This window comes from Electrona antarctica (genome assembly GCF_951216825.1).
Source record: "Electrona antarctica genome assembly, chromosome: 19".
Taxonomy (NCBI): Eukaryota; Metazoa; Chordata; class Actinopteri; order Myctophiformes; family Myctophidae; genus Electrona; species Electrona antarctica.
In genome coordinates, this window is record NC_136800.1 from 30,570,931 (window position 1) to 30,584,633 (window position 13,703).

At 42.2% G+C, this 13,703-nt stretch overlaps 2 protein-coding genes across 2 annotated transcripts; one reads left to right on the forward strand and one right to left on the reverse strand.

The window, feature by feature from the left end:
- The first annotated feature begins 1,713 nt into the window (after nucleotides 1–1,713).
- LOC306943385 (V-type proton ATPase subunit d 1-like) lies at nucleotides 1,714–13,664 on the forward strand. Its single transcript, XM_079529673.1, has 8 exons — nucleotides 1,714–1,910; nucleotides 4,049–4,223; nucleotides 6,188–6,366; nucleotides 6,616–6,695; nucleotides 11,981–12,058; nucleotides 12,224–12,400; nucleotides 12,993–13,070; nucleotides 13,374–13,664. The coding sequence occupies exons 1-8, from the start codon at nucleotides 1,778–1,780 to the stop codon at nucleotides 13,533–13,535; spliced, it is 1,062 nt and encodes a 353-aa protein (XP_079385799.1). The 5' UTR covers nucleotides 1,714–1,777; the 3' UTR covers nucleotides 13,536–13,664.
- On the reverse strand, nucleotides 10,201–10,785 carry LOC306943743 (serine/arginine-rich splicing factor 7-like; the record flags this gene model as incomplete). Its single annotated transcript, XM_079530274.1, has 1 exon — nucleotides 10,201–10,785. The coding sequence occupies one exon, from the start codon at nucleotides 10,783–10,785 to the stop codon at nucleotides 10,201–10,203; it is 585 nt and encodes a 194-aa protein (XP_079386400.1).
- Nucleotides 13,665–13,703: the final 39 nt, after the last annotated feature.

The window sequence follows — 13,703 nt, forward strand, 5'->3', positions numbered from 1 at the left end:
CCATTTATCTCTCTGAATTGCTGACACCTTATGTTCCCACAAGGACCCTTAGGTACTCTGACCAGCTCCTCCGGTGGTGCCTAAAACCAGGCTGAAGCTCAGAGGGAACCGGGCTTTTGCATGTGGCAGCTCCCAAGCTTTGGAATGAGCTGCCTCTGCACATAAGACATGCCCCCACCCTTCAGGTGTTTAAATCACGCCTCAAGAATCTTTATTCTTTGGCATTTCCAAGCATAGTATGAGCTGTTTTTGATGTTGAAAGTGACACTGTGTATGTTGTTTGTTTTTAAGTCATGTACTGTAGGACAAATCAAACAACCCCTTAAACAAAGACTATCAGAACACAAAACAATCCGTACAGACAAACAATATAGATTATTATGCAAAGCTAAATGTTATGCTGAAGCAAATCATGGTTCTTCACCCTCATCATTATGACACACAATGGACTGAATGATGATTATACAGGTAACCTAAAATGCTTTTTGGGTTTTGGTTGCCCCTTTATTGTCATTTGGATGTGTAGCTTTAAAGGACACCTTCACCACTTTTCAACTTATCTTCATATAATTGAAATTGGTCCTCACTAATGTTCATGATAAAATAGCACTATTTTTGAGTGGTGCAAACCACTCCAACAACTGGCTTTGTACCCGTGTTTGTTCGTACCAAAAGAACGAGCATGGTTGCTATGGTTAGCAACCAAAAAAACGAGCATGGTTGCTATGGTTAGTATGTGACGTCACTAACATCACAGTGACTATAACAATAAATGTGTAGTTGCACCACTCAGTTCACACAGGTGTGATTTGTTTTTCCTACTGTGTCTGTGTCTCATAGGAGGGCTGTGGGCAGTTCAGAAACCCGTCCACCAATGACATCGTTAGGCAGATTTCTTTTAAACAAGATTTTGTTTTAGATTTTTATTATGGTGAGAATGGCTTCCATTATCGCATTGCAACTTTTCAGGACTAGAAAGACTGCAGTTTCTATTAGCTTGGATTCCCCATCGATGATGTCACTGATGGACAGGTTTCTGAACTGCCCACAGCCCTCCGAGACACACAGACCTAAAAAATTGTGGCATTTTATCATGAACATTAGTGAGGACCAATTATATGAAGATAGGTTGAAAAGTGGTGAAGTGGTCCTTTAACAGCCTGTCATTCATTATATCAAATCAGTGAGTGTCCTTGTATTCTATTCATGTTCACTGCAGGAATAGTTTGTTATGGTGCGTGCACAACTGTGACTTTCACTTTAGTGCTCGAATTCCTTATCATTGCTTGCTCTACTGTTCTGTTGAAATCACAGTATTACATTATTGTGGGTAAAGTACCTTAACTGGCATTTCTACTGTGGTCTGTACCAGGTGGTCTCTCTTGAGCAGTACGTGGCTGTCAAAGTGGGGTCTGGGGACCCCCCGCAGAGGGAAAGTGTTAATGTACAACATCACAATCTTTAACCAAGTTAACCCCATTTTATACTTTGTATATTTGATATAAGCCCAGCTCACATGTAGCGTTTTGAAATGCCATAAAAACGTTTAACACAAATCTTCCTTGGCACCAAATCTTTTCAGATGGTGTTCAGTGGCCAAATACATATACATTTACTACAAAAGAGGAAGGGAAAATAAAGAGAGCCTGGGTGTTAGTCATAGAATGAAAATGCAGAAGTCCATGCAGAGACAGAGCTGGACATTGTGAAGGACAAACAGTACAGTAAAGTGCAGCCTGTCGGGTTAATATCTTTGGGTAAATTTCATACATTTGGGATGATGGCAGTGTGTGCAGAGCTGGCATTCAACGTGGACCATGGATACCTGGAGGGTCTGGTTCGAGGAATGAAAGCCCAGATTCTGACGTGTGCCGACTATCACAACCTGGCACAGTGCGAAACACTGGAGGGTAAGATACCACATGAAGACTTGGATTGTCATAATATCATTAGGTGACACGGTATTTGTGGGCTCATATCATTTGTTTATTATTTGAATGTTAAGGGTTTACAGCTCTGAGTCTGAACACGTACCCTCTACCCTGTCAGTGTTGACACTGTCAGGTTCCATCTGTCCAAGAACCTAGGAATGATGTGACAGCATCAAAGCCATCTTGTCACTCTGCTGTTCAGCATAAGGAGAGACTTCACAAATTAAGACTGAGCTGCGCAGTAGTTACCCAGAATAATGTTCATACATTTTATGAACATGATTTTATTCTTTACACTAACATGTCCTTTGATAAATTATGCCATGGATGAAGAATGCAGCCACAAGCTTTCAGTCCTAAGACCTTCATGAGGCCTTAAATTATGCCATGAAATTGAGAAATTTCATGGTATTTTTGGCATTTCTTTTAAATATATTTTTAGAATCAAGTGTGTCACAAGGTGGAATGTCTTTTCCATTCCATCCAAACAATCTATTTTGGTTACTGAAAGAAGCAGAAAAGCCTAGTGCTGGTCAGTCTAAATGTCTTTTTTTGTTTGTTTGACATTTGTTTCAGACATTGTTAACTATATAAGAAGTTACCGATAACAACTTACTCAGCCTTTAAAACCTTCCAATAATACATTAAAAAGTGACAAAAGTGGGAGCACTCAAATGACCATCACAGATTGCAGGAGGACATCTTAATCTCAGATTTATTCTAAGGTAATAATAAGAGAGATACAGTAAGAGGATAGATCATTTGAAATAATGTGAAGACGCACTAGAATTCCTCACAAATACTTTGTGTTTGATTCCAATATCTCAGCTAAAACAGATCTGTCAGACAAAACTGATATCTTCATTGCTGGATAGACTGAAATGTTCTTATTCAGATATGGCAAATCAGGGATCATTAAAAAAACAAAGATAGCTGAAAACGGAATCCTTGCCTGCACCCAATGAATAGAAATTATTCTGTGTGTGTGTGTGTGTGTGTGCGTGCGTGCAGTGTGTGCAGTGTGTGTGTGCGTGCGTGCAGTGTGTGTGTGTGCAGTGTGTGCAGTGTGTGCGTGCGTGCGTGCGTGCGTGCGTGCGTGCGTGCGTGCGTGCGTGCGTGCTTGTGTGGTTAGTCACTGTCACATCCTCTTCAGAGAGAATTAATCATGTTTGCTTTTCATTGGATGATATTTGTTAACAACCGTGTGGTTTGTAAATATAATTGAGCTATGATTCAGGGTGTCTGCAGATGTCTGGAGGCACATTTAAAGGGAAACATAGCAGACATTGGCTAATCAAAGTGACCAAGAGCCACATACAGTGTGCAGTACACATATTGTATACTGCACAGTGCCTTCAACAGCAGACGCAACACAACAGACAGATTCATCAGCCTTCAAATCCATGCAGAGCCAGAAACTAGAAACTGTTCCCTGAATATGTTTCATTGCCACTCATGGTTGGCCCCAATACAGCAATACAGCTTGCCTTGAATCACAATAGTATACGATTACACACAGCACAGCACAACACAAGCAGCAGCAGCAAATAAGAAAGTTTCTGTGTTGTATTCTACCAACACAGATGATAATTATAACTTCTCTTTCAACTGTCACATGTGACTCAGGCTCAGCACTCCATGACAATTGACAACACTAAACTCTACTCAACTTCCATGAGGTGTAATGTTACATTAATGTTTATTTCACTCTTTTCAGCTTGTGGCTGTCTTTTGTGGGGTAGGGGGGCAGGGAAACCAGACGAGAGCCTGCGTGATATGAAGCCTGCTTAGGGAGCGTGTACCAATAACCTGCATTCACAGAGTGTCTACCTTCTAGGAAGTATCTGCCAAATGCCAACACCTTATTGTGTCTCAATTAGCTGTCAAAAATATCAATGGCATGGCATGACTTCAACCTAGGTTCATATATGACCATGAATATGATAATAATAATGTTGACGATGCCACCTATACTAGGACCTAGTAGGTGGCATCGTCAACTTTATTATTTCATATTCATCATCAGATAGTTTATTGCCCACCAGTGTCTGGTGGTCCTGGTCCACAGCCTAGGGTGGGGCAAACGCTTATAGAGTCTCTGCTTGTCTCCTGTGCAGACATGAAGCTCCACCTGCAGACCACAGAGTACAGTGGGCTGCTGTCCACGGCCAGCGAGGAGGAGCTCACAGTGTCCCTGGTGGACAGCAGGCTGAGGGACAACCTGCTGACCGAGTTCAGCTGCCTGCGCTCCAACGCCCTGCCACCCCTCTCATCCTTCCTCGACTACATCACGTATGTTATCATCAGTGCTTATCAAAGTTAAAAAAGAATCAGTGAAATCACTCTGCATTAGAAACAGATAATAGTGACAAATAGTGATCACAAAACACACAAGTTGGATGGGGAGCATACAATTCCAGTTCTCGTCATACAATTTGTTTGTGGTCTTGACAACACCAGAGGAGTTCAGTGTATTATCCTCATGACAAAAGAAAAACACAACATACTAGCTGCATGTGTTATTCCAAATAACATCATGCAGTTGGGTAAAAGGCAAGCGGCAAGTGAAACATTTTAGAGTAAGTGGGGAGCCGTTCCACAGCTGAAGATATATATGCAGGAGATATGCTGAACCGCAGGTTGGGGGTTAGCAGTGACTGATGTGAACATTCAAGAACCCATGAAGGTGAAAGGGCAAGCGTACTCAGCCTGCACCAGAAGTCGTATTATAAAAAATCACACCCGTGTGAACTGAGTGGTGTAAGGTCTTATATAGCCTGATCAGCTGTGGTCTGACGGAATGTCTGACGTAATGAAATCACACCCGGGTGAACTGGGTGACCGTAGCAACCATGCTCATTTTTTCTGCAGACAGACAGACAGACTAACAAAGCCAGTTGTAGGAGTGGTTTACACCACTCAAAAATGAAACACGGGCCCTGGGGGGGAGCATGAAGAGAATCAAAGCGGAGATGAGGATGATTAGATGGATGTGCAGTGTGTCACTGAGGGAGAGAAAGACCAGCGCTGAGCTTACACATAGGATTGTGGATTTGATGGGAGGCAGACTGCGATTTGTACAGACGTAATAAGGAAGGAAGACAATGGGCAAAGAAAATTCCAGTTTTAGGTCAAAAGGTGATGACCGAAAACTACATGACGTCACACTGCGGTGATAAGCGACTCACCGCTCACCCGAACACATCTCTTTGTTTTGACTAATCACAGTTTTAGTGGTCACCTAAGCTTATCAACTAAAACTGGAGTATGAATAGGCCTTTAGAGGGGACAAGACCTGGCAGACGACCGTCTGGCCCGTTTCCAGGGTAAGAAAGCCATAGAGAGGATCCAGTCCAACCCAGCGGGATTTTGATGATTCTCAGCAGCACTTGACCAAATCACTGGGCAGTACTCCAGGTGTGACAAAACAAGTGACCAAACAACATGAATCATACCAGAAGATGGAACATACAGTACAGTATGCACAGCAGTTCCTTGGAATAGCAATGCTCAATCTCAAGATCAATTTGATCAGACCAAGACAATAAGCACCCAGTGGCCTGCAGGCTTGGTGACTCAACTCGACATGCTCAACTGATATTCCATCTATAAACTAGATAAAGTGCCCCTCGGGGCACAGGTCTCCACCAGGTCAGGTTGTGGCCTCCTGGTGGCGCTACCATATAGGCCAATGTGAAAAAGGTGGGATATATTCCTCAGCCTAGTAGGAAAGTCTGTGAAAGATTTCCCCTAAATTGCACGCTGCGTCCATGATTCGAGGCATTTTGTTCCAAAAAATCCACCTGTTGGTGGCGCTATAACAGGCCAATGTGAAAAGGGTGGGATATATTCCTCAGCCTAGTAGGAAAGTCTGTGAAAGATTTCACGTAAATTGCAGGCTGCGTTCATGATTTTGAGGCTTTTTTTGAACATTCCCAGTATCAAATGCAATAGTTATATAGTTAATAATTTAGTTTTGGCGATGTCTAATTGGTTAATTTGTTCAGACCACCAGATATAAGCCATCAGGAGCAGCAGCAGCAGCATGATCATAGTTTATAGCTGAAACCTGTTTGTTTTTATTCCTCAATAATCTGTGAACGCACTGTGCTTGAATAATAATATATTTGTATTCATTAAATAAATAATAAAAGGCTGCAGATGGCCTAAATGAACAGACAAATGGGACAGAACAACAAGTACTAGTCTGGAACCACACTCATGTTTTCCTCCTCCGTATGGCCTTGTTTCCATAGCTACAGCTACATGATAGACAACGTGGTGCTGCTGATAACCGGAGCCCTGAAGCAGAAGGACGTTGGCGAGCAGCTCCCACGATGCCACCCGCTGGGCGCCTTCGACCAGATGGCCGCCGTGGGCATCGCCCGCACCTCCACCGAACTCTACTCCACCATCCTGGTCGACACACCCCTCGGTACTTGAATGCTGGCATCCCTATTAGCGAGTTTGAGAAGACTAAAACGAAGGACATTCTACTGTAACTAAAATCATAGAGTCTATGATTTTAGTTACAGTAGTTTGGGTTGGTTTTTAACACAATACATTTTCAGTAATATGTTTTTGTTAAGCATCAGCCTAAAATGTTTGATGGATTCTAGGTTTAGTAATGTAGTTCGTTTTAGTTAACTATAATAACCGTACAGTGATGTTCCATGTGTGGCAGCTCCATTTTTCCAGGACGCTGTGTCTGAGTCCAACCTAGATGAGATGGGAGCCGAGATCCTCAGAAACAAACTGTACAAGGTAATTCATCAAAAGTAAGAGTAAAAGATTTCTAAAGATTTGTCACACGACAAAGTGTGCTTGACCACAAATGCTAAGAATGTTATTGTTTGTTTAGACAGATGCTGGGTGTGATGTTTACCTGGTATCCTAGTTTCTTGTACTACTGTATATACCCTGTCTTTATTGACAAGGGTTCATGGCATTTACTCTGATCTTGCACTTGTACAGTAAGTCGCTCTGTAGAAGAGCATATTCTAAATGACTAAATAGCAAATTGTAAATATAGACTGACTGACCGCCATGGGCCTAGTCACACCTGAATGCATTGAAATTAAATCTATATTGGAACTATAACGTTTTAATATGGCTTCATGTACATTGACCTTAAAATAAAGATGCCACAGTTCAAAAAAGAAGCACCAAAAATGTAGTATTTTTGTGTGCTGAGATAAACACATTTTCACTTGATTTTTCATTACCCCTAACAAATAAGAAATAAAAAAATTAAAAGTAGCCACTGCTTTGCACGGAGACAAGTAGCGAGGAGAGCAAGAAAAGGAGAGTGTAGTAGCCTATAGTATTGCTGAGAGAATAATATTAAAATATCCAATCTGAAGAAGAATCCATTTTGGAAGTCCAGCATACTGGGCTGCGTACTGGTCGCTGTCATATTTAAATAGGTGGTTTAAATAAAGAACATAACTTATAATTAGCTTGCAATGTGATATCGGTCACATATGTATCTTCTTGGACATAAAGTAGGAGATATTACAGGAGAAAGGTGTGATTCTTTGCATGCCCAATATATTCCCGTCTCCCAACATCATTATTAATTAATTAATAATAATTCATTAATTAATAATAATTCACTTAATTTATGCTCAGTGAGGTTGCCCTCATTTACAGTGACGTCGAGCGAATATACGAACTGTAGCAAACAATAAGACAAACACAGAAGACATAAAATAAATAACTTATATTAAGAGATAGATCCTAAAATATATTAAAGTTAAATACTAAGTAGATTAAAAACAATTACAAACATACACAATGGAGCGTGGTTATGGATTTGAACTGTGCAAACTATGGCATTGAAACAAAATGTAATATGTGTTAAAGGGCATTCCAGGAGTGAGAGGCATTAAAAGAAAAGTCACACGCATGTGAAGTGAGGAGCGCTCTTATCATCATACATCACATTCTGTGCTGATCACATCATCACAAATGTCATTCTGGCCAATCACTTTTGGCGTCTTCACCTTTCTGCCCTCACTTTTATCTTCAATATGTACTTTGCTTAGCCAATCAAGGGCCAGTCAACAATCCATAAAGTGCAGTGATGCAGCTCCTGTAATAAATCTGAACTGAGTCCAGGGGCTTTAGGGTTGAGGCTGCAGCATTCCTGTAGTCCATATAGGATAGAGATAATCACCAGTCAAAACTGAGGAACACTGTCTCCATAACCTGTTTCCTCAACAGAAAACTGTCAGTGTCCACTTCAACTTGCCAACTTGAATACCTTAATTAACTAAAATACTCTTAAATAGGAGAAAACACACACCTATTCAGATACTAAATACAACCCCTTTGCACCTTGGGCAGAGGCTTTGCGCCCAGATAACACACTGTTTATTTAACAGGCAAAAAAGTAAGGCAGAAATAACCAGCACATTTGTGCTCTGCGTTTTAGATTGTCTAGGACCCAATAAAAAAAAGTTCAGATAATCAGGACAAAATAAAGACAGTCCGATTTGTTTACAACCTGTAAAACTAAAAATTACACCTGTGTATAGTGAGGGGCGCTTTGTGTTGCCACACAAATTTACGTCATATTTGACATTTGACCTAATTTCTCCTTTCATTGTCAATGTCAAATATTGAGACGTGTGGGGACAAAAGCTATATATAGGAGGGGCTTGCGCCCCTCAAAACTGTGAGGGGCACAAGATGTATAAATTGATGTCACATGATGTTTAATGCTGTAAATAGACTTGGCTCCCACTCTGTTTGCTAAAAGTGCTCTAAACAAACATTAAAAAGTCCATAGACTTGGCTGCCATATGACATCATTTCAAAAGCCAGATGTGGGAGGGGCTAGCGCCTCTCAAAAAGGGCAATGCAGTTGTAAAACGACAGCACCATAATAGTACTAAAATATTCTGTCTAGAAATGTGACATCATACATGGAAATCAGACAGGTGTGTTTGGTTCTCAATATTTAGTCCAGGGACCACAGGAGGTTGAAGGTCCAGAGATTCAAAAGAATCACACTTGTGTGAAGGGAAGGGCGCTCTTATCATCATGCATCATCATACATCACATTCCGTGCTCAGCCAATCAGCCGAGCACATTCCGTGCTCATACGGACAGGCACACAAAGCTGCGAATAGGAGGGGCTAGCGCCCCTCAAGAATCATCCTAAGGTGATGGGGGTTCGTGGCCAAACGCATATCAAACTGTGGACCCTTGACCTGAAAAAGGTTGAGATCTTTGGGTGCCTGTTGGACTTTCACAATATCCTCTGCACCAAAAATGCAAAATTATTTTCATGCTCAGATAAACAATTTTTCTACAAAATAAGAAATACCTGTAATATTAGACCGGTAATCACCAGTATAACATGTACAAGAAGTTATTAGCATTTGTGAGATCAAGGAGCTACATGTATAGGGTTATGGCCAGCATTTAGGAATTAAAAAGAATGGCACCAACTAAGTCAGGCAATGCTCAACATTTAGACCACTGCAAATTGCCTTATGGACTGCCCAAGTCATTGGTCTACCAATCTACTGTCTACCAATTCTTACATCCTCCTCAGGGTTCCAGTTGTAAAAAAAACAGAGGGGACATTAACCACTTAAGCCCTATTTACTTCATCGTACAACAAATAGTGATATACTGTTGTCGATCAAACATAATTATCAGTCTGCATGTCCCAAAAGGAAAAGCATTGACTAGAAAGCGGGGATAAGACATTATCCCTACATTCAATAAAAAACAATGACCAGAGGGGTCAGCAAATCAACCCCTGGTCCTTTCACTGATTTTGCTCCCTTACCCGACATCTCTATGATGTATAGGGCACGGAAAGCAGTACTTTAAAAAAACCATGTCAACCAAGTTAAATAGCAGATAATGTACTGCAGGAACTAAAAATATTATCACGACTCCCCAACCCCCGATTCCACCCACCGCCATTTAATTATATTATAAAATGTTAGTTAAAGAACCACAGTGAAAATAAGGATTATTTTTGTCTTTTATACATTTGAAAGATATGTACAAATAATATGCATGCTTAATACAAAATATCAATCAATCAAAAAACATCAGACAGCAACACAGAGCAATGGCTGTTTCTTGAGCTGGGTGGGAGATGGGAGTTTAAGGGACGTGTCTTGGATTCATGTGGTCCTTGGAGGGAGAGAAGCATCAGTGTTGAGGTACTAAGTGGTGGAAATAAAATCTTCATTCAATCGTCGCCTGGTGTTGGTCTCACCTTGGGGTCTGGCAGAACTTGAGACTATGCGTCTGCTGGCTGGCTGAGCAGGAGCGCTGCCTGGCCTGTCTTCTGGCTGGAGCGGGACACGGAACGTTGGCGGCGGCTGCCATTGCTACCACGGCTACGGGAGCGAGAGCGGTAGCGGTGGCCGCGGGATCGAGACCTGGAGCGCAACGCCGGGGACCTGGAGCGAGATCTGCTAGATCTGCGAGGAGGGCCGAGGACTCCTCCTCCTCCTCTCTTGAAGCTCTTGCAGTCGTAGGCGTAGTGGCCCCTGTCCCCACACTGGTAGCACCTGTCATTGGGATCGAAACGGCGCTTGCCGGGGCGCCCGCCACGGCCCCTCCTGGACATGCCTGTGGACATTTCCACGCGGATGCGGTTGCCACACAGGAACTTCCCGTCCATGCTTTTCACGGCGTCCTCCGCGTCTCTGTGGTTCTCATACTCGACGAAGGCGAACCCGGGCGGGTTCCTGGCTACCCAGACGGTTCGCAGGGGACCGAAGAGATTGAACGCCCGCTCCAGCTCATCTTTAGCAGCACCGGTTCCCAGGTCACCAATATAGACTTTACAGTCGGTGGCCCTTGAAGAGTAGTATGACATCTGTCCTGGCCTCCTTCCGCGAATCGGGTTGATTTACGAGTCGACTCTGAACAGAACGGACACCCTGGTTACATACGACCAATAGCTTCGACTTTTATTGACCCTAATTACAATTTAAATATATACAAGTTTCTAGTAAAGTTGCTACTTGAATGAGTATTCATTAATCGTACGCGTCACCTATAAATACGTATTCATGATGTATGATCCCATATTTGGGCAAGGCTCCAGTGCTTCCATCCATTATAAAATGATTAAAGTTAAATATGTCAAATAAAACATAGAAAAAAAATAAGTCCATGGCCAACTGGCAGCATGCACAAGTAACATCAGCTCGACAGACTCAGACTTGGTCATCTACAATTGTGGGTAAAAAGGTGAGGCCAGGCCAGTGTATGATGACTCCATATTTGGTCACGATTTCAGCCCTGTCTTACTGACAACTAAACCTATGGTTTTCAAAGCAGGGCTCCTCTGGGAGTTATAGGTCTGTAACTCTGAGAGTGTATGAAGAATATTTGATGAACCACACTGACCATGCTTTCCGCTAAGCCTATTTCACATTTATGGGACATTCTAAATGAAGTGCAAGCTTCATGTTCTTTCTATAGTTGGCTTCAGTTGTTGACCATCTGCTTAAACATTATGTCATATGACACCCTCTCAGCAGGCATTCCAGGATGAACCTGACCAATGTTGATCTATCAGGTGATTTCCAACCAAAGCAGCAAGTTAAGGTGTCATCATGTGGGTGTCCTTGCAAGGGGGTGTCCAAAATAACTTCCTGTCCCTCAGCTTTGTGTAGCCTATATATTCTGACTCAATGTAAGGATGGTGTGCAGTTGGGCTGGCCACCACGGTGGTCAGCCATGCAGGTTCCTGCTTGTCCTCTGCTGTATTCTGTACTAAATAAAACCCACCTCTGAAACAACATTGCCTGCCTGCGCCTCTTCATCTGTTTGCTGAGTATTTTCAAGTCTTTATGCGGTGGAAAGAACACACTCTCCTGGTTAAAATATACATCATGTACAAATGGATTAGGGTTAGGGTTTTATGATGTAGATTGTGGCCCCAGAGTTAGAAAAGTACATCAAGTCCTTGGCTTTATGCATATAAAAATGGGGGTCCTTGAGATTGAAAAGTTTGCGAATCCCTGATCTAAACTACCCAAACATGTACTGTGATTAATTGCCAGGCATATCTGGAGTCCTTCCACTCATTTTGCCAGCAGATTGGTGGTGCAACAACGGATGTTATGTGTCCTATCCTTGAGGTAAGGCAGCAAGGTCCTCTGCGGACTAGAAACAAGGCTTACAACAGTTTTCACTCATTTGACAGTTTGATCTTATACATGTGCGCACGCGTGTATGTGGTGTGTGTGTATGTCATAATGTGTGTGTGTGTGTGTGTGTGTGTTGAATTTTTGCGTACACCTCAGTTCGAGGCGGACAGGAGGGCGTTCATCATCACAGTGAACTCGTTTGGGACAGACCTCGGCGGTTCGGAGAGGAGCGCTCTGTACCCTACCTGTGGCAGACTTCACCCTGACGGGCTGCAGCTGCTGGCCAGGGCAGAGGACCACGAGCAGGTCAAAGCTGTGGCTGACATCTACCCGGTGGGTCTGGATAACACTGCCGGTGGGCTCTGTGCATCACTGCAGTCCTGGCTCGGCAGCAGTGTTGAACCGGAAGCAGATATGAAGGTCTGCTGCCGAGCCAATCAAATGAAAAAGTGCCAAAGAAGACAACTTAAATTTATGATGATCGAGTCAAACACGTTTAAATGTTGACTTTGTTGTTCAAAATGCACATACAAATTAAATTATTTATTTTTATATAATGGCTAGTGTTTGTGAAAGACTGCAACTTCTTCTGTGAGTCGACGCGAGTGAAAAACGTATACAAATAGAAATTAATGGCAGAATCGCAACATACTGAAGAATATCTTGTTCAATCGTGGCCCAAGAATCGTAATCTTATAAAATTGTGAGTTCCTTAAGGAAGATTTCATGAGATGTTGCTATATTCTAAATGAGTGGTTCTCAAAGTGGGTTCCAGGGCCCCTCTGGGTTCCTTAAGGGTTTCCAAAAGGACCCCTACAGGCCTGTAACTCTTTGTTCGCTCCAGATTGAGTTTATAACATTAAATGACGCATGATGCAGTGAGACTCAGCTGGAGAACGGTTGATAATGGAAGCATTCCCTGCAGGACTATAAAATGATCTTCGCGGAACGTGAGCCTGGATCCAATGCCAGAACTCTGGAGGACAGATTCTTTGAGCGAGAGGTAAAGTCATGCTGATTCAGTTTATCCAATTGCAATTACCCTGCCTGTCTGTCCTCCTTTTTTTAAAGCAAAAATAGCACATCTACAAGCTCCCATTCTTATTTCCTTGTGTACATTTTGTTTGTTTTAATTTGTTCATGTTATATGAAAGTATTTGTTTTTAATTTACAGTAGTTTATGTATGTATGAACTATGGATTTTTACTTTACTATTTTGCTGTTTTTTAAATCTTGTTTTTGCATGTTTCAGAAAGTGCTTTATAAATTAAGTTTATTATTATTGTCATCATCAATTCTTCTGCAGGTGAAGTTGAATACGCTTGCGTTCCTGCAGCAGTTCCACTTTGGAGTGTTCTACTCTTACGTCAAATTGAAGGAGCAGGAGAATCGTAACATCGTGTGGATCGCTGAGTGCGTCACACAGAGACAGAAGTCCAAGATAGACAACTACATACCCATCTTCTAGATCACCCACTCTCAACGTCGTCCAAATGAACGTCCCTTAAGGTTCTGTAACAGTGTTAAACACTGGATTTTCCACTGTACATTGGGGTCCCATTCCCCCCAGACAAAAACTGAAATCAAAAGGTACTGTATTGTATGGTAATGTAATAAATGCAGTTCATCAGTCTAA

What these genes read in the sequence shown, in the direction of transcription:
- LOC306943385 (XM_079529673.1), top strand. Translation starts at nt 1,778, where the DNA reads ATGATGGCAGTGTGTGCAGAGCTGGCATTCAACGTGGACCATGGATAC. An exon ending in TCAGAAACAAACTGTACAAG is followed by an intron (nt 6,696 to 11,980) that starts GTAATTCATCAA and finishes ATTAATTGCCAG; the next exon opens with GCATATCTGGAGTCCTTCCA. An exon ending in ACAGATTCTTTGAGCGAGAG is followed by an intron (nt 13,071 to 13,373) that starts GTAAAGTCATGC and finishes ATTCTTCTGCAG; the next exon opens with GTGAAGTTGAATACGCTTGC.